This window comes from Palaemon carinicauda, chromosome 30, assembly GCF_036898095.1.
Source record: "Palaemon carinicauda isolate YSFRI2023 chromosome 30, ASM3689809v2, whole genome shotgun sequence".
NCBI classification, from domain to species: Eukaryota; Metazoa; Arthropoda; class Malacostraca; order Decapoda; family Palaemonidae; genus Palaemon; species Palaemon carinicauda.
This window is the reverse complement of record NC_090754.1, coordinates 63,006,787-63,026,510: the sequence shown is the minus strand read 5'-3', so window position 1 is coordinate 63,026,510 and position 19,724 is coordinate 63,006,787. Positions and strand designations below refer to the sequence as shown.

General features: G+C 45.1%; 1 protein-coding gene across 5 annotated transcripts in view; it reads left to right on the top strand.

Moving 5' to 3' along the window:
- The window catches only part of LOC137623217 (FK506-binding protein 15-like), a 176,189-nt gene that overhangs the window by 9,896 nt on the left and 146,569 nt on the right, over positions 1-19,724 (top strand). For all 5 annotated transcript variants that reach the window (XM_068353933.1, XM_068353935.1, XM_068353936.1 and 2 more), the window contains exons 2-3: positions 3,167-3,355; positions 17,286-17,430. In XM_068353933.1, the coding sequence (XP_068210034.1) occupies positions 3,167-3,355; positions 17,286-17,430 (334 nt within the window). The remainder of the gene's footprint in view (positions 1-3,166; positions 3,356-17,285; positions 17,431-19,724) is intronic.

Here is a 19,724-nt window from a genome sequence, read left to right as displayed (position 1 = left end):
TCCCCCGAGAAGTCCTGCCATAAAGCAAAGTGGTTACTTGGCCGAGAGGTGTGAGTGAATCGGGTAGCCGGTCTACCCCAATCCTCATCTGCTAACTAGTGGATGGGGTAGTTATCCCTCACTAAAATTATCATGGCTCGTCTTTCAGCTACGCCGAAAGTATACCCCTATAAATAGCTCCAGGTTTGAATACTAGGAAAAATACAAATTACTTCCAAATTTGTTCTTTTTGTAGGGCTTTTGAACAAATTAGGCAATTCACATGTAAAATGTGACTCATAATACAAAATTTTCGTGACCCGAAAGCCACTCCAGAACGAATTAATTTCGTGTTGTGAGGCATTACTGTCATTCTAGGGGATGGGTACAGGTTACACTTGGCTTTGTCCGTAGGTTCGTTGCTAAGACTCAAAATCCAGCTATAGCAGTCCCAAGATGCGGTCCCTTCCGGATGGAGTGTTTTTGTTCCGTATCTGATTATCTAGATCAGTGGTTACTATGCCCTACGAGGGTACTGAGGTCTTACCTCAAACAAACCACATGATCTCGCTCATATGTTTAAAAAATGTTGCTAGCAAGGGAAGGGGCAAAAGGAGAGTCACAAAGAATACGATCTCCTCATAGATTCGATTGAATCCTGACTCTCCCCCGCAAAGCTGTAGACCCAGAGCTCATAATGCTAGGGGCAGTAGTACATCCCTAGCATTTAAAAAAAGAAATACTACTCTACTCTGTGACGTAGATACAGTAGACCCCTGGGGTACGGCGTCCCCAGCTTACGTTTTTTTCACATTACGGTGTGGAATACGATGTTTTTTCGTCCCCTCATTACGACATTTTCCCCACCTTATGGCATCAAATACCAAATTCAAACTTGGCAGTTTTTACGCATACGACTGTGCAAGTCACTCGCCTACCACCACGCTTATACATCACTGCATATGTCACTAAGAAGCTGGTCTGCTATTCGTCGGCGTCACGGCGTCACTAAGATGCCGATACGCTATTGGCCGAAATCCCTCCTACAATGCATGAGAGAGATGCTGCCTCTCTCTCTCTTTGTTAATCACGTGCTCAGTTCAGAATCTCGTGTGCGTTTCGTAAAGACTTTATCTCGTCTGAGTGCTTGCGATATTGTATTTTTTGTGCATTTTAGTGCTTAATTCCAACTTTAATTTGTTAGCCATGGGTCCCAAGATTGCTAGTAATGTTAAAGGGAAAAGTAAGAAGATGATTACTATGGAAACGAAGCCGAGATAATAAAGAAATACAAAGAACGCATGCGCATGGGGCTTGTTGTCGATGAGGCTGACGTCGATAACTTTATCGAGGAGCACAGGGAGGAGCTTACGACTGAAGACTTGAAGGAGTTTGAGGCAATGCAATTGACCATCATTCAAGAAGAGCACAGCTCTAGTGGTAGCGAGGACGGGGGGAGACTGAAGAAACGACATCGGCAGAAATAAGGGAAGCTAACGGTTGGTATGAAAACCTTATGAGATTCATTAAAAAAAAACACCCAGAAAAACTTTACACTGGTCATCTTCTGGAGAGTGTTAATGACAAGTGTATGAGTCATTTTAGAAATATTTTGAGGAGTCTTCAGAAACAGGCTTCTTTGGATAGATATTTCTCCAAAAGAGAAGTGTCAGAAAGCAAAGATGATATAAGTGATTCTATTAAAAAATAAGTTCTAAAAAAAAATCATAAACAAAATTTCAAAAGACAAAAATAATAAAAAAGCATTTTTAATTTTAAGTGTTTAATAGTAAGAATAAATTTATTATTAAGTGTACATAACATAATTAGCATTGATATGTTTTTATATCTGCCATCTCTTCCCCCCTCTGCCTCCACCCACTACCAGCTCAAGTCACGTCACTCCAAAGGTAAATAAAATTTAATTTTTCCTTTCCTGTACAGTTTATAATTTTTATTTATAATGTTATTTAATTATATACTGTACAGTACATGTATATTATATATAAGTATACTGTTGTACAGTGCTTACTATACTATTTTGTTACTAATTTTTAATATGTATATAAAATTTTGATGTTTTTACCGGGGGTTTTGCACGCATTAGCTATTCTATTGCTCGCCATATGATATTTTCACCATACAATACCAACTCCGGAACGGATTAATGTCGTATGGCGGGGGTCTACTGTACTTCAAGTGGGTGGTTGGAAGCGTTGGATGACCTTTGCAGCCCACTACATGCAAGACGTAACCCACAGGAACCTATAGACCTTCTCTATTGTGATGGCTGCACCACATGTGGTCTTCAACACCTCAAACTCCTTTGTTTGACTAGTGGCAGGTGGTTGAGGGCAGACGTTACACTGGGTTAGTTTGGGGTGAAGGACAAGAGTGACTCCTCTCTTGGGGTAGAGCACCTTCAGTATGCTGCAAGCTGGCCCCATCCATCTGTAGGTATGAACAATTTCCCTTGTGTAATCTGATTTGTTTATATATTTGTTGTGTCTTCATTCTCCTAGCGAGGTGGGAATTGGGTAATGTCCAATGGTTAGTTCAATAGAGTCCTACAACTCCAAGAATTCTTATATGGACAAGTCACATTATTAGTTATCATACAATCGCACAGATTCCCCTGACCGCTTTCTCGCGCATGTGCTTGAGAATATAGCGAGATGTCAGGAACAACTCTGGTCTAAAACCAGCCACTGGGTTAGGACTTCCACCCTCCTAAGGGGGAGTCTTTCTTTACGAAGAGCAAAATAGTTTGTACAAGGAGTGGGAACAATTGACAAATTTGGAAGCAATTTGTAATTTTTCTAACTACACAAACCTTGAGCTCTTTAAACAGATCTGCCCCACTATCACCTATCCCCCTGTTAGTCCTGCCTTCAATCAAAAGTGGCAATAAAGTACAGGTGTGTGTGTGAGCAGTGTAGCCGGTACTACCCCTACCCCTGCTGCTAACTAGCGGTGGGTAGTTATACTGTGGTAAAAGTCTTATGGCTAGTTTCCAGCTCCACCAAAAGTATTACCCACATAAATGGCTACAGGTTTGTATCATTAGGGAAAATAAAAATTACTTTCAAATTTGTCATATTTGTAATTTTGCAGTACAGTATTGTGTAAGACTTGGAAATGTTTTATATATTTTTTGTTTAAATGTGCAAACTTTATTGTTTTTCAGTTCAAAATTGTCAGCTCTGTTTGGTGGTCCGACAAGCAGATCCTCTAGTTTGAAGTATGTAGCTCCAAAGCAACCAAGGTCTGACTCTACAGGGGAAAAAAATGGTTCTTCTCCAGCAGGACAGCAGACCCCAGGGCAACCACAGGCTCCAGTTGTACTTTTGGCAACAGCTGTTCATGCCTATTTATAGTAAGCAATTAATATTCTTAAAAGTATTTAGTTATTCAATTATGAGATATGGAAGGTTTCTTTCTCAGAAAGTATTTCTTTAACTATTTGCAAAAAGATAAAGTAGGTGTCATTCTAAATTGCCAAAATTTGTTCCTACACGTTATACAAACCTTCAACCTTTATTAGGAGTGTGACTTTAGAGAAGTGGGAAACTGCTATTTAAACTTAAAAGGAGGTAGTGATAGTAGTACTACAGTAGCTTGCTGGAGGCCCGTCCACCCACTTTTGCTTTTTCTTTCAGATTGAATATTTGGTCTTGCAATCATGTCTGAGGGATATTATGTTTGGATTTACAGAGTTTCCTGATATCTGTTAGTTGATTTACAGTTTCTGTGCTCCCTGCTGCTATCCAATATGCTTGTTTTTGTCAGGCGGTATGTCCGGTGCTGTCCTATCCTTCGTGTGTATGGCCAACAACGTGAGCCTAAGGAAGGTTTGCCTTAGTTATCACCAGTGCTCCATCAGCAGACCGCCGTAGAATGTAAAGAGGGACCCTGCCCTTTTTCTTCCCTTCAATGTCTACCAATTCCTGAAGGCACTAAGGAAGCATCACCTGGCAGTTGTGTTTCCCTACAAGAGTTTCGTCATTGGCTTACACAACTTCAGAGAATATGAACTTTGTTCTTTCTTCTTTTTTTGTTTGCGCTGTGATTTTGAGTACTGTAGTTTGATTATAAGATGTCATTGTGAAGTCCAGAATCGATTGGACATATCAGTACATGGTACAGAATTTTGCTCACCCGCTACTTGTGCTCAGTTTCTACAAGAACGAGCACACTCGCTACAGGCAGGAATAAAGGCCGCCACCCTGTTTTCCATGTACTGAACATTTGATTTCTCTCTCCCCTTGGGAGAGCGAGCAGTAGTGGGTGACATTACTCTCCCAGGAGGAAATAAATTGCTTAAATGTAATCCCAGAAAAGGAGTTTAGTACTATGTATAAGAGCGCAGTATTATCTTTTCCCTGTCTCGGGACATTCCCGAGATGCTACAGTGACTCCAGCACCATGGTGCTTCGATTCGGAGATTGCAGCACTGAAAATAGGGACCTGATGTGAGACTCAGACATGAGGGACATATGTTTCTCAGGCTGGGATTCTCCTACCACAAAAGCTCCTCTCAGCATCAGTTTGACAGCGGCTTACTCAACCTTTAAATTGTTGCAGTCATATATTTTTCTTCAACTGGAAACTCAAACAAGCAGATGGCAAGGATCTTTCTGATTGAAACCACCTATCCAGTGGGCTTTTGGATTTCAAAGGAACACAAGGGAGAGGGATGTACTCAAAGTCCTCCAGATAGTTCTCTAGGCCTTTACAATAAACTCTTCCGTTGAAGAAGTTGACAGGAGCCTAGTGACCGACTGTCTTCGCATTTAAAGATTGTTCATAAATGATAGAATTAAGGGACTGACCATATATGAATGTGGTCAGTGCCCAAGTCTCCTCTCCATCAAGTTAGGACCAATGGCTGCTGATAACTCAACAGGTAGACATATAGGCTCGCCCAACCCCACCATCCCTGGTTTACTAGGATGGTGAGATTGCAGGCACTATAAAAAACTATCAAGGTTAAGTGAGTCTTGAACTCCTATGTAACAGATTGCCTGGTAAGTATGTTTCCAGTAGGCTACTATAAGTACCCATGGTCTGCCATCAGGAAGAGGTGTTCTCCCGCTCAGTGAACTTGAAGAATACGTACATCTAGATGCTCGCCTTCAGTTCATCAGAATCTCCTCCTAGTCCTTTAGGTTTTAGTTTTCAGTTCAAACCATGGATTTAGAGTGACCTTTGCACCAAGCATATCATGCTAACCTTTATGGTGCCTTGTCCTGTCTCTCTCTGGGAGGCTATACTTCAGGATCAAGGAAGTTGACAACCATTTGCCATGATACACAGAATTGTGTACAATCAGTAACTCGGCTAAATGGCTAGAGGACAAACTTGCCGATCGGCAGCTCGCCAATCGCCGATCGGCAGCTCGCCAATCGCCGATCGGCAGCTCGCCAATCGCCGATCGGCAGCTCGCCGATCGCCGATCGCCGATCGACAGCTCGCCAATCGCCGATCGACAGCTCGCCGATTGACAGCTCACCGATCGCCAGTTTTTTCAGTCGATTTCTGATTGCCAGCTCGTCTCGTTGATTGACGATTGTTAACTCGCTGATTGTCAATTGTCAAGTCGTCGTTTGCCATTTGCTAGCTCACCGATCGCCAATGTCAGATCACCAACAACCAGCCTGCCGATCCCCAGCTCACAGCTAGACCATTCGCCAGCTTGCCTTTGCAGCTCTCCAATTGTCAGGTAGCTGAAAGTCTGCTCGCTGATTGCCAGCTTGCTGGTCATTTGCGTGCCGATGTCTGGTTGCCGATCGCCAGCTTGCTGATCGTCAGCTCGCCGATCATCAGCTTGTCGATCTCCAGCTTGCCGATCGCCAGCTCGCCGATTGTCGGCTTGCCGATCGCCAGCTCATCGATCACCAGCTGACCAGTTGCTAGCTCGCTGATCCCCAACGCGGCCACTCGTCTGATCGCCACAGGTCACCGACTTGCCCACTCACTAACTCGCCTATGCGCAGTCGGTCGCCTACTCACCCGACGCGCCATCGTTCGCCAACGCGCCATCGTTCACCAACGCGCCATCGCTCGCCAACGCGCCATTGCTCGCCAACGCGCCATTGCTCGCCAACGCGCTTACACTCACCAACGCGCTTACGCTCGCCTATGCTCCACCGATCGCCTATGCGCCAGCGATCGTCCGGGCACTCGCGCACACCCTCACCTGTGCATCCACGCACACCTTCGCCCGCGCGCCCCCTCGCCCCCTCGCCCCCTCGCCCCCTCGCCCCCTCGCCCGCGCGCCCCCTCGCCCGCGCGCGACTCAGCGGTTTTGCCGTCGCGCGAGCACCAGCGCGACCCCCAACGTGATTCCCGCCGGGTTTCTCAGCGCTCCCAACCTTGCGAGTTGCCGGGGCCGCGTGCTTCCAGATCATCCTCGCGATCGCCATCTCGTAAGCGCCAAGCACGCGTCCTGGAGCAGGAAGATTCATCGAAGAGGTCTAGGCAACATTCTTCTTCCCTTTCTTCATTTCAGGCAGGCCCAGTAGTATCCACTCCTAAGGATCAGCCGATCCCCTTTCCTCCAGCGGGAATCGCTGACACTGCGTCAGTCAGCCGCCAGCCTTGGTTTGGTTCCCCGATGAAAGCGGTTGTGCAGGCTATGAAGCCAGCCCCCGCTGATCTGGGACTAAAACCAAAGGCTCCCTCGCCCCCGCTGAAGAGGGTTAAGCTGGCTCCCAAGAGGTCCGTCGGGAAGGCCCCTTCCCCTTTGCAGGCGTTTTTTCCTTCTGCGGACGAACCTTTCCCGTCCTCAGGAGAATCCAGCGAGGTGAGGCACTCTCCCACTGCACCAATGGGAGGAACCCCACCTCAAGGAAGAGAAACGTCTCGCGTAGGAGGGACCTTCCAGACCTCTTTGCTAGAGTCCTGTATTCCTCCCAGGAGGGAGCCCAAGGACTCAAAGACGATCCCAAAGTCATCTTTGAGGATTCGTCCAGAGCCAACCATTTCCCGGGAGAACGTCCGCGTGTCCCCCAAGAAGAGCCATTGGGGACAGGAGACTTAGCTGCCAGTCCACAAGGAGGAGAGCAGCACGAATCAGAGCATGCCTTTTGGCAGGTCCTTAATCTAATGAGGCAACTCAATAGTTTTAAGGACCCAGAGACCGCTCCTCGCGAAGGCAGGGATACGGTCCTGGACCAAGTTTATGGTATTCAGAAGCCCCCCAAAGCCAGTACAGCCCTGCCATGGTCCGAGGGGGTGAAGAGTGCCAGGGACAAGGTCGAGGGCCAGCTTTCTGAGCTCGCCTCCTCCAGCCGTTCTTCTGCCGGGAACAAGCTCCTCCCACCTCCTCGCGTTCAGCAGAGGAGGTACTTCGAGATCATGGAAGAGCCTTGTTTAGCTCTTCCCCTCCACCACTCTGTGGAAGAGCTCTCCAGGGGTCTCTCTAGAGAAACTCAATGCCCGGCAGGTGACATTCTCAGCGTCGGAGATCCTAAGCCAAGAGAAAGTTGCTAAGTGTGCCATGCAGGCCACTTCATGGCTGGATGTCTGACTAGGGTCTGGGCATCCTATTGCGCTCTGAGGACTTGTCCAAGGAGAGCAATAGGAAGGCCCTGGAGACCTTCCTCCTCTCGGGCACGCGCTCCATCGAGTTTTTGGCTCACCAGGTCACTAACCTGTGGGCTAACTCGATTCTAAAGCGTTGTGATGCGGTGACTGAGAGGTTCCACCCGAAGGTCCCCACGATGGATGTCAGCAAGCTCAGACCTTTCTCCATCCTTGGAGGAAACCTGTTTGAGCCCAAGGATATAGAACGGACAGCTGAGAGGTGGAGGAAGACGAGTCATGATTCGCTCCTCCAGAAGGCCCTTACATCTCGGCCCTACAAAACTCCAGCTCCTCAACAGCAACAGCAGCCTCGCAGGTCACCGAAGCAGGCTCCGGCAGCTAAGACCAAGGTGTCTAAACAGCAGCCCTTTCCTGTCAAAGACAAGAAGGGCGGAAAGTCCTCCAGGGGAGGCAGAAATTCTAGAAGGAGCGGCCGAGGCCGCAAACGCTAGGATTGGCAATCCCCCTGCGTGTCCACCTGTAGGGGGATGCCTGCAAAGTTGCGTGCACTGGTGGCACCAACACGGGGCTGATTCCTGGACGGTCTCTGTGATCGGACAAGGATATCGCGTCCCGTTCATAACATCTCAACCTCCCCTGACAGCGAATCCAGTGTCGTTGAGCTCCTATGCCATGGGATCGGCAAAGGGGCTAGCCCTTCGGGCAGAAGTCGAGACCATGCTCAAGAAGGTCGCTCTCCAGGAGGTCGTAGACGGCTCCCCAGGCTTCTTCAGTCGACTCTTTCTTGTAAAGAAGGCGTCTGGAGGCTGGAGACCCGTCATCGACCTCTCAGCCCTGAACAAGTTTGTCAAGCAAACTTTGTTCAGCATGGAAACAGCAGACACGGTCAGACTTGCAGTTAGACCGCAAGACTTCATGTGCACACTGGATCTGAAGGACGCGTACTTCCAGATCCCAATCCATCCGTCTTCCAGGAAGTACGTAAGATTCAGCCTAGACAACAAGATCTACCAGTTCAAGGTGCTGTGTTTCGGTCTCTCCACAGCACCTCAGGTGTTCACACTGATATCTTCGTGGGCGCACAGGAACGGCATCCGTCTCCTCCGTTATCTGGACGACTGCCTGATCCTAGCAGACTCGGAGTCGACCCTTCCTCGACACCGAGGCAGGCTTCTGGCAATTTTCCAAGATCTAGGGATCATGGTAAATCTCGAGAAGTCCTCTCTGCTCCCAACACAACGACTGGTATATCTAGGCATGATATTAGACACCAATCTCCACAAAGCCTTTCCATCAGACGACAGGATAGCAAGGCTGAGGAGGGTTGCAGAGCCTTTTCTCAGTCGAGAAGACCTTCCAGCCCAATCTTGGTTACGTCTCTTAGGTCACCTAGCCTCCTTGGCCCGTCTAGTTCCCAACGGTCGCCTCAGGATGAGATCTCTGCAGTGGCGGCTCAAGTCCCGGTGGGATCAAGGCATTGATTCCCTGGACTCTCTGGTCTCGATAGGACCTGCGGAACGGACGGACCTGCGGTGGTGGGTGACCGACGACAACCTTCGAAAGTGAGTGGATCTTCTCGTCCTTCCCCCGGATTTGATGCTGTTTTCGGACGCATCAAAAGAAGGGTGGGGGCCCCATGTTCTGAACCAGAGGGCCTCAGGCCTTTGGTCAGAATCAGAAAAGTACCTCCACATCAATCTGCTAGAGATGAAGGCCGTATTTCTGGCCCTTCAACAGTTTCAACAGACCCTGGCGGGCCACTCGGTGGTGGTGATGAGCGACAACACCACAGTAGTGGCTTATATCAACAAGCAGGGAGGTACCTTTTCACGACAGCTATCCCATCTTGCAGTAGAGATACTGAGATGAACCGAAGTCCACTCGATACGTCTATCAGCTCGCTTCATTCCAGGCAAAAGGAATGTGCTCGCCGACAGTCTGAGCAGAGCTTCGCAGATAGTGAGTACCGAGTGGTCTTTGGATCCTCGGATAGCCAACCAAGTCCTGACTTTGTGGGGTTCCCCGACAGTGACCCTGTTCGCGACGGCCTTGAATTTCAAGCTGCCGCTGTACTGCTCCCCAGTCCCGGACCAGAAGGCACTCTGGCAAGATGCCTTCCAACAACGGTGGGACAATATCAACGTCTACGCCTTCCCACCGTTCTGTCTGATGAGAAGGGTGCTCAACAAGACCAGACTATCGGTCAACCTGTCGATGACCTTAATAGCTCCGCTATGGCATCATGCAGAATGGTTCCCGGACCTTCTGCAGCTCCTGACTGAACTCCCGAGGGAGCTTCCCCCTACGACACAAGCTACTCAGACAACCACATTGCAACATCTTCCACAAAGCCGTAGCATCGCTTCGGCTTCACGCCTGGAGACTATCCAGCGTCTCCTCACGGAGAGAGGCTTTCCGCAACAAGTTGCGGAAAGGATGTTTCAACACCTGCGAAAGTCATCCGCAGGGGTCTACCAGGCAAAGTGGAGATTCTTCTGTGGTTGGTGTCGTGGAAGGGGTATCTCTCCCCTCGATGCCACTATTCCAGCAATAGCGGAGTTTCTCGTGTATTTGCGGGAGGAAATGCGCCTTTCAGTCTTGGAGGTGAAAGGTTATCGCTCAGCCTTAAGCCTAGCCTTCAGGCTGAAAGGAATAGACATATCCTCCTCGCTGGAACTTTCCTTACTCATACGAAGCTACGAGCTTACCTGCCCTCAGTCGGAAGTGAGACCTCCTCTATGGAACGTGGTTCGGGTCCTCAGGGCTCTGAAGAGACCCCCGTTTGAACCATTACGCCAGGCCTCTGACCAACACCTGACTTGGAAGACGGTATTCCTGCTCGCTCTGGCTTCGGTCAAGCGGGTCAGTGAACTTCATGGTCTCTCATACGACATCGCCCATTCAAGAGGATGGGGGGAGGTAACGTTCAGGTTCGTCCCTGAGTTTGTTGCTGAGACTCGGAACCCTGGAGTGGCGGACCCACGGTTCGACTCCGTTCCGTAACAGATGACCCAGATCATCTGCTACTTTGCCCAGTAAGAAGTCTGAGATGTTATCTGAAGAGAACAGTTGCAGTCCGTCCCCACGTGCAAGCTCTGTTTGTGAGCACGGGAAGGACGAAGAGGAGAGCCACCAAGAATACCATCTCAGCTCTGATTCAAGGGACCATTCATCATGCCTTGAATCCAGACCCTCCTCCGTCACGTCGCCCTAGGGCACATGATATCAGGGGCATCGCCACGTCCCTGGCCTTCAAGAGAAACTTCTCTGTGATGCAGGTGCTACAAGCTGGGGTCTGGAAGCGTCAAACGACCTTCACAGCCCACTACCTGCAGGATGTGACCCACAGGAGCCTTGATACTTTTTCTATCGGCCCTGTGGTGTCTGCACAACAGCTGGGCTAACCTCGGGCTCCTTAATGGACAAGTAGCAGAAGGTTGAGGGCACTGTTACCAGGTTTTAGTCTGCGTGAATGAAAGAGTATGTCTGGCCCTTACTTCTTTCTTTATTCTCCCCTCTCTCGGGGAATGCAGCATCCTGGGTCTCTGCATAGCTGACCTCAAACCTCTGCAGGTAAACCATGCTTCCTTGTGTTCCTAGTATTAAGAATAATACTGCCGCGTCCCCCATACCCTGACGAGGTGGTATTGGGACGTCCTAGCCTAGAATTCCATATAAAGTACTTCAGATCAACTTCCTAGGACGAGTCACACTTTATTTCTCCACACACAACTTATGTAGACCGCACGTCACTTGCGAGGTGCAGGGACACTTTTTCTCGAGTGCTGCTCACTCGGATTCTGAGTCCCCGGGTAAGCCAAAGCCAGTAAGGCTGGGGACTTTCCACCCTGCCTAAGGGTAAGTCACCCTATGTAAATAGCGTGGTTTGTATTTTGGTTACGGAACAAATGACAAATTTGGAGATAATTTGTATTTTTCCTAACCGTACAAACCTTAGCTATTTACACATATTTGCCCGCCAACCCTGTCCCCCAAGACAAGTCCTACCTCTAAGGGAAGTGAAGCAACTCACCGGTGTGTGTGTGTGTGGGGGGGGGTTTAGCTAGCTACCCCTCCCCTATCCCCGTGCTAACTAGCGCGGGGGTAGTTTAACCCTTGTTAAAATCTAATGGCTCGTTATTCAGCTACGCCGAAAGTAAACCCTATGTAAATAGCTAAGGTTTGTATGGTTAGGAAAAATACAAATTATCTCCGAATTTGTCATATTAGGTTTTATTGTAGAGACAAGTGGTAGGCCCACTGGTCTAATTTAAATAATAATTTTAAATTAAAGTCAATTAGGCCTTCTGTCCAACCATGGTCACATTTACAGGTGAACAGAAGATCTAGCATTGTTTTAACATGTTTGCGTATAGGGCACACACATTATACTCATAGGTATCTGATGGCAAGTGGGGCAGATATGCTGGCTCCTCGCTGCCCTGCTTGCCAAGTAGATATAACCGTTGAACATAATTTAGTGTCCTGAACTGTGTTTAGATGTCAACGTAGGAAAAATCATTTAGTCAATGTGTCCCTTGGGAAATTTTAGGTGAGACTGCTCCAGTGGAGCAGGTTGTACAGTTTTTAAAAGAAATTGGTATTTTTTATGAGTTATAGATCTATGGTTGTATTGTGATTTTAAATTTTAACCTGTTGGTTTTATTGTGATTTTAAATTTTAATCTGTTGGTTTTAATATGATTTTAAATTTTGACCTGTTGTATAGATTTATTTTAATTGTTTTACTTTTATTTATATACTTATAATCCATTCTAAAAGATATATATGCGCTGAATGGCTTTGCGGCTCCGACGTTTGGCTTCGGGCATAAATTTCATAAGTCAGTCAATCAATCAATCTTTCTTGTGGAAAAAGCTTCTGGAGGCTGGAAACCAGTCATCGACCCCTCGGCTCTGAACAAGTTTTTCAAGCAAACTCCATTCAGCATGGAGACAGCAGGCAGTCAGACAAGTGGTAAGACCACAGGACTTCATGTGCACTCTGGACCTAAAGGATGCATATTTCCATATTCCAATCCATCCGTATTCAAGGAAGTACAGTAATTGAAATTCAGCCTAGACAACAGGAAATACCAGTTCAAGGTGCTGTGCTTCGATCTTGGTCTTTCCACAGCACCTCAAGTCTTCACCAAAGTGTTCGCCCTAGTTTCATCATGGGCACACAGGATTGGCATCCGTCTCCTCCGTTATCTGGACGACTGGCTAATCCTAGCGGACTCTGTGTCAACCCTTCTTCAACACCTAGACAAATTTCTGAGGCTTTGCCAAGATCTGGGGATCATGGTAAACCTTGAAGTCCTCCCTACTTCCTACTCAGAGACTGGTATACCTAGGCATGATAATAGGCACCAATCTCCACGAAGCCTTTCCATCAGACGGCATAATAATGATGCTGAGAAAGATCTCAAGACCCTTTCTAAGACGAGAAGAACTTCTAGCCCAATCGTTGCTATGTCTCCTCGGGTACCTTTCATCTCTTGTCCCGTCTAGTTCCCAACGGTCGCATCAGGATTCGATCTCTCCATTGGCAACTCAAGTCCAGGTGGAATCAAGCCTCTTCCCCGGACATCCTGATCCCCATCGGAGGAGCGGAACAGACTGACCTCGAATGGTGGGTGTCAGACGAGAAAATACGAAAGTGAGTGCATCTTCTCATCCTCCCCCCAGATTTGATGCTGTTCTCAGACGCTTCAATAAAAAGGGGCGGGGCCCCACTTGCTGCACCACACCACCTCAGTCCACAGTCAGAGTCAGAAGAATACCTCCACATAAATCTTTTAGAGATGAAGGCTGTCTTCCTGGCCCTTCAACAGTTCCACCAGTTTCTGGTGGGCCACTCAATGGTACTGATGAGGTACAACACCACAGTAGTGGCTTACATCAAGAAACAAGGAGATACTTTCTCGCAGCTCCTATCCCATCTAGCAGTAGAGATACTGAGATGGGCCGAGATTCACTCGATAGCACTATCGGCACGCTTCATTCCAGGCAAGAAGAATGTGCTCGCCGACAACCTGAGCAGAGCATCTCGGATAGTGAGTACTGAGTGGTCTTAGGATCATCTAGTAGCCAACAAAGTCCTGACTTTGTAGTTTTCTCTGACTGTATTGCTCCCCAGTCCCAGACCACAAGGCTCTCTGGCAAGGTGCATTCCAACAATGGTGAGACAACATCAACGTTTATGCCTTTCCCCCGTTCTGTCTGATGAGGAGGCTACTCAACAAGGCCAGAACATCGGTCAACCTCTCAATGACTTGTAGCTCCGCTATGGCATCATGCGGAATGGTCTCCGTACCTTCTGCAACTCCTGACGGAGTCTCCAAGAGAACTCCCTCCACAACACGATCTGCTCAGACAACCACTTGCCAACATATTCCACAAAGCCATAGCTTTGCTACAAGTTCACACCCGGAGACTATCCAGCATCTCCTCACTCAGAGAGGATTTTCGCAACAAGTTGCAAGCAGGGTGTGTGGATACCTGAGGAAATCATCAGCAGCAGTCTACCAGGCAAAGTGGGAAGTCTTCTGCGGTTGGTGTTGTGGAAGGGGTATCTCTCCTCTTGATACCACTACTCCAGCAATAGCTGAGTTTTTGTGTATTTACGTGAAGAAATGCGCCTTATAGTTTTGGCTGTAAAAGGCTATCGCTCAGCCTTAAGCCTCGCCCTCAGACCGAACGTAATGGACATTTCCTCATCCCTAGAACTTTTTATACTCATATGTAGTTACGAACTTACCTGTCAACAGTCTGAAATGAGACCTCCCCCATGGAACATGGTTTCAAATTCTCAGGTCTCTAAAGAGACCTCCCTATGAACAATTATGTCAGGCAACAGATCGCCACCTGACTTGGAAGACGGTGTTCTTACTACCTTTGGCTTCAGCCTAGCGAGTTGGTGAACTTCATTGTCTCTCATACGACATCGCCCGTTCAAGGGGATGGGGAGAGGTACCGTTCAGCTTCGTCCCTGAGTTTGTTGCCAAGACTCAGAATCCGGGAGTGGCGGATCCCAGATTCGACTTTTTCTGGATTTTGAGTCTCCACTCCGTAATGGATGACCCTGATCATCTTTTAATCTGCCCAGTGAGGAGTTTGAGGCTGTACCTTAAAAGAACAGCTGTAGCCCGTCCCCGTGTGCCTGCGCTTTTTGTCAGCACAGGGAGGAACAAGAGGAGGGTCACCAAGAACCATCTCTGCTTGGATTCGCAAGGTCATAGACCATGCCCTGAATTCGGACCCCCTTCCTTCGTGTCGCCCCAGAGCTCACGACATCAGGGGCGTAACTACGTTCTTGGTCTTCAAGAGAAATTTCTCAGTGACGCAGGTTCTACAGGCTGGGGTGTGGAAACGTCGGAATACGTTAACAGCCCACTACCTGCAAGACGTGACCCACAGAGGCTCAATACATTCTCTGTCGGCCCTGTAGTGGCTGCACAACAGCTGTTATAATACCTCAAGCTCCTTATAGGAAAAGTAGTAGAAGGTTGAGAGCACGGTTACCCAGTTTTAGTCTGTATGAATGAAAAGGTTTAACTGACTCTTACTCTTTTCTTCATCCTCCCCTCTCTTGGGGAAAGCAGGATCCTGGGTTCTCTGCACAAGCTGACCTCAAACCACTGCAGGTAAACCAAGCATCCTTGTGTACCTAGTATTAAGCTAATACTGTTGTGATCCCATACCCTGCTGAGGTGGTATTGGGAAAGGCTTGGTTATAACAGTTTTTCCTACAAAGACTTTGAATAACTTTTATACCTGGACAATCACATTAGTAAAAATCTCAGCATGCAGCTTGCATAGGCCGCGGATCTTGCGGTGCAAGGTTTAGTGAGGTGCAAGGACTCCTTATTTTTGGTACAAACCTATTCAAAATAAGGAGTCTCCAGGTAGCCAAAAAGCCAGATTGGCAGGGACATCTACCCTCCTAATGAGTGAGTCGTCCCTAATAAATAGCGTAGGTTTGTATTCCAGTTATGAAACAGAGGACAAAATCGGAGATAATTTTTATTTTTCCTAACAATACAAACCTTTAGCTATTTATTCAAACTTACCCGCCAGCCCTATCTCCCTTTAAGTCCTACCTCCAAACAAAATGAGCTAAATCACAGGTGTATGAGCGGGAGCGGTACCAAGTTACTCCCACTAACTAGCGGAATGGGTTGTTTACCCTCGGTAAATTTTAATGGCTCGTCCTTTCAGCTTTGCCGAAAGTAATAAATAGCTAAAAGTTTGTATCATTAGGAAAAATACAAATTATCTCCGAACTTGTCATTTCAACACCCGTATCTTGCCTCTCTGAAAGCATACTCACATCAAAGGACGTGTGTTTGTATAGTTAGGGCAAATACAAATTACTTTAGAAGTCTCTGATGTTGTACTAGATATGCTGTTGATTTTAAGTTGCCTTTTTGAAAACTCAAAACCTCTCACCTTTTCAAAAGTTTTCTTTCCGGTGTGACCACATTGTGGAATGATTTTCATAATGATATAATGTTGTTGAATCACTAGAGCTGTAGAAATTCAGACGTGATATAGATTTTTTTCTCACTGAGCAGTTTGATATGATTATTATATTATATTTTTATGGCGTTTTGGTTTATTTCTCAGTATCTTAGATTATTTTATTTACTTTTAGAATATTTGTTGTCTCTCAATTTCCTTTTCTGTGTTGGTTTCCCTTTTGGTGTTCATGGCTTGTAGCTTACTGCTTTTCTGACTAGGGTTGCAGGTTGTCGTGTAGTACTGTATTAGTAATGTACGGTACTTATATTGTATTTGGGTTTTTCTCTCTACGTAGGATGTGATACTGGGCCCTAAACTCTCCAGAGTGTTGGGTAATTGTGTGTGCCCACTTGTAGTTAATTTTTTTGTTATACGCCTTAATTATACCATACTCGAATGTGTAATTTTTTCACTTATTAGAACACACATGGAAAAGCTACCCAATACGAGTAGGCCTATGGCCTCTGCAAGAAAATTTGAAAAGTAAATTGAGGATACAAATATTACACATTAAGTACAATTGAAGTTGTTTGATCAGAATTATTTGAACTGTCTTTGAAGGAGAGTCATATTCGTAGTTGATTTTTAAAGAGAATATAATGGTTATTAAAGTTACTGTACTACAGTTAATGATTTATTCACAAATGTTACAATGAAGCTCTTTAAATAAAAGTTAAAAGCAAGAAGTTATGGAGTGACTGGGTGTTTGAGGAATTTTGATTGTTAAGTACTGAATTCAATCACAAGTGTACAATATTTATTTTGGCTAAAGAAATATGTTCTGAATGTAGTTCATAAGATCATGTGACTTATCAATAAGTTGTTTTTTTTTAGTTATCTATATTTTTATTATAGAATAATCCATTGTTAGCTTTTAGATTCTTTTTTATATAAAGATGAAATTGTTTTATTCTGTTATACAAAATTTTTTATATTAAATTTGCAAAATGTGAAATTTGAAAAAAATCTTGATATGAAGTTCTAAAAGGGGAACTGTCAGATTTACATTCAGAGTAGTGGCATTCTTCATGTATTGAAGATTAGCTCTACTGTTGACCTTGGTGTCAGTGACATAATCCCTTTTGACATGCATGGCCTATTGCTCTAACAAATTTTTTTTCTTGTATACTTTTACTGTAACGTTACGTATCGTGGCTAATCAGTTTTTTCCATTCTATTAAATTGTTTAATACTGTTTAAGAAACATTGAAAAGTATCCCATATTTCTGTTTAGTGTGAATGACGTAGCTCAGACCCAAGGCCGTGCCATGTGTTGTGTCCTGGGAAGTATTCCTGAAAGGAATTTCCAGCTGCTTGTTTATAGGTCAAAGCAAGATCATCTCACTCGTGCAAGGATACAGCAGTATTTTAACTTTAAGGTGAGAAGACTTGATGTACCATACCCCATTTGTTAGTGATACATAATTTTATGGATTCAATAGAGTTCTAGTGTTTTTATTTTTGAAAAATCCTTAGTTAGCTTTGTTAGATAATTTTGAAGTTATTAGAATTTTTTATAATTTTTATTTTTGCTGATATAATGACTGATGCTAATTACAATCTACTTGGTGTTGAAGTTCATAGAGTGATTTTGACAAAAGAAAAACCTACTTTTAAATATAAAACTTACCCGCTGGTTATATAAGAATGGCTATAGTCCCTGGACGCCCCGGCAGAAATTCAAAACTCGTGGCAATCGCAGATATGCCAGGTGTACACTAGCCCCCCCATGGTAGATAGGCCGAACTATTTCAACCAATTCAGACCTTCTCTGCCGCTCTCGCTGGCAACAAGATGGGAATTCACTCGTGATTAACCTGGATTTTAGCAGTATTTTGGTGATGTACTCCTATTTTTCGGGTTCTGGCATTCGCTTATTTTGTTTGATCTGTGATCATGTGTTTATAACTTAAAAGGTAGGATTAGGAATGTTTCAACCTATTTTAAAGCTAACGGAAACATAATGGCGATATGTAAACATATCGCCTCTTCTATGATGTCAGTCATATGATGTAAGCTAAAGTCTGACTTGCTTTTTACAAAGATTGATAAGTGAATACTTTCTTACGAAGTTATAAATTAAGTTATAAATTTAAAGGATTATGTTATTTTAAGAAAATTTTTGTACTTTTAATAGGTTTCTTTGGATAATCTTCGATCTATTTTCAAAGATTAACTAGCATTCAGTTTATTTATGATAGTTTTCAGTCTATCGTTACGATATTACAATTTCTCTGTATCGATTTTTATGAATAGTACATTCTTCTTACAAACTCTAGTTTTAAATTGTACTAGATAAAAGGAACATGTTATTTTGCAATTAGTTGGTCCTTTTAGTATTTTTCTTTAGTCAGTGATTAAAGAAAGTTACGGTTCTGTTAATGTTTATACGATGTAGTATTCTTGACAATCGATATAGACTCATGATTCTGTGTATCTTTGTTTACTTGTTGGTTTTTGGAATACTGAAATTTTTTGTATAATAGTTATAGACCTTCCAATTGTTACTGGTGATAATTTGCCTTTTATTGGAACCCCTTAATATAAGGGTTGGTTTTGATATATAGATGTATTCTTTTCCTATATCTATTCGGGTAATATGTTAATATTTTACATTTAATATTTTGTTGCATTTATATGGAATTCAGTGACTTTTGCATTCCCATTCAAACCCTTGACAGAATAGTAAGTCTCTCTCTACGGGGATCATTTTGTTGGAGAGCTTGTTTAAACAATTATGAAAATATCATTTTTACCAAAGAGTAAAATGAAAATTTTTAGTGCTAGATTAGTGCAGTGAATTTTATTCAATTCAGTGGAGGGTGCTTCTGTTCGGACCTGTCGTTATCCTAGCCTTAGACCCCTTTCAAGCTCCCGGACCCAGGGGAGAAGTTAAGTCGAGCGCCGAAAGGAATCGAGAGCCGTAGCCTGGCATTTACAGTCTTGTAAGACCGGAACAGAAGTCCCCTCTAGCGTTTTCTGTCGATTCCCAGAACACTCACCCTTGCTATAGGTAAAGCGAGGTAAAAGTGTTTTCTAACCTTAAGCGATGACGCGCCAAGCTGAAAAGAAAATTAGAAACATTCTTTGTGTGTTACGATTCATGCAACGCGGACGTGGTGCCGCCGCTTCCAACAGAAGGGTGTTCGTCTCCCGAAAGTGGGGAGCGCTATGGAAACGACGAAGAAGGCGATTTCGTGTTTGAAAATGCTTCACGTGTGTCTCCTAATTTTAAATATTAAACTTAGCCGGTGAATATATACTGTAATAGCTGACGTCTCCGACGGCTCGACAGATTCCAAAAACTCACGAGCGATCGCCGTGAAGGTTGCGGGTGTGCCCACCAGCGCCGACTATCGGCCAGATACCGCATATACTTGTAAACATCTCCAGTTCTTCTCTGTCGGTCTTGTCGACAAGTTGGTTCTACTCGCTTTATGACCTTGAGTTTTCTACCGAATTGGTGAAGTACTTGGTTTTGGTTTTATTGCTTTCGCCGTGTTGGATTATTCAATACTATCTTTAAAAGAAATGCTTTTGAAAGGAGAGGAAAAGTGTTTTGCCCTTGCTTTTTTTTTTTATCTCTGGTTTTTCCATAGAGTAAAGATGGCCGACCCTTCCCTCAGTGTACGGAAGTGTGTTTAAGGCTTTTAGTAATTATTTTATCACGTTA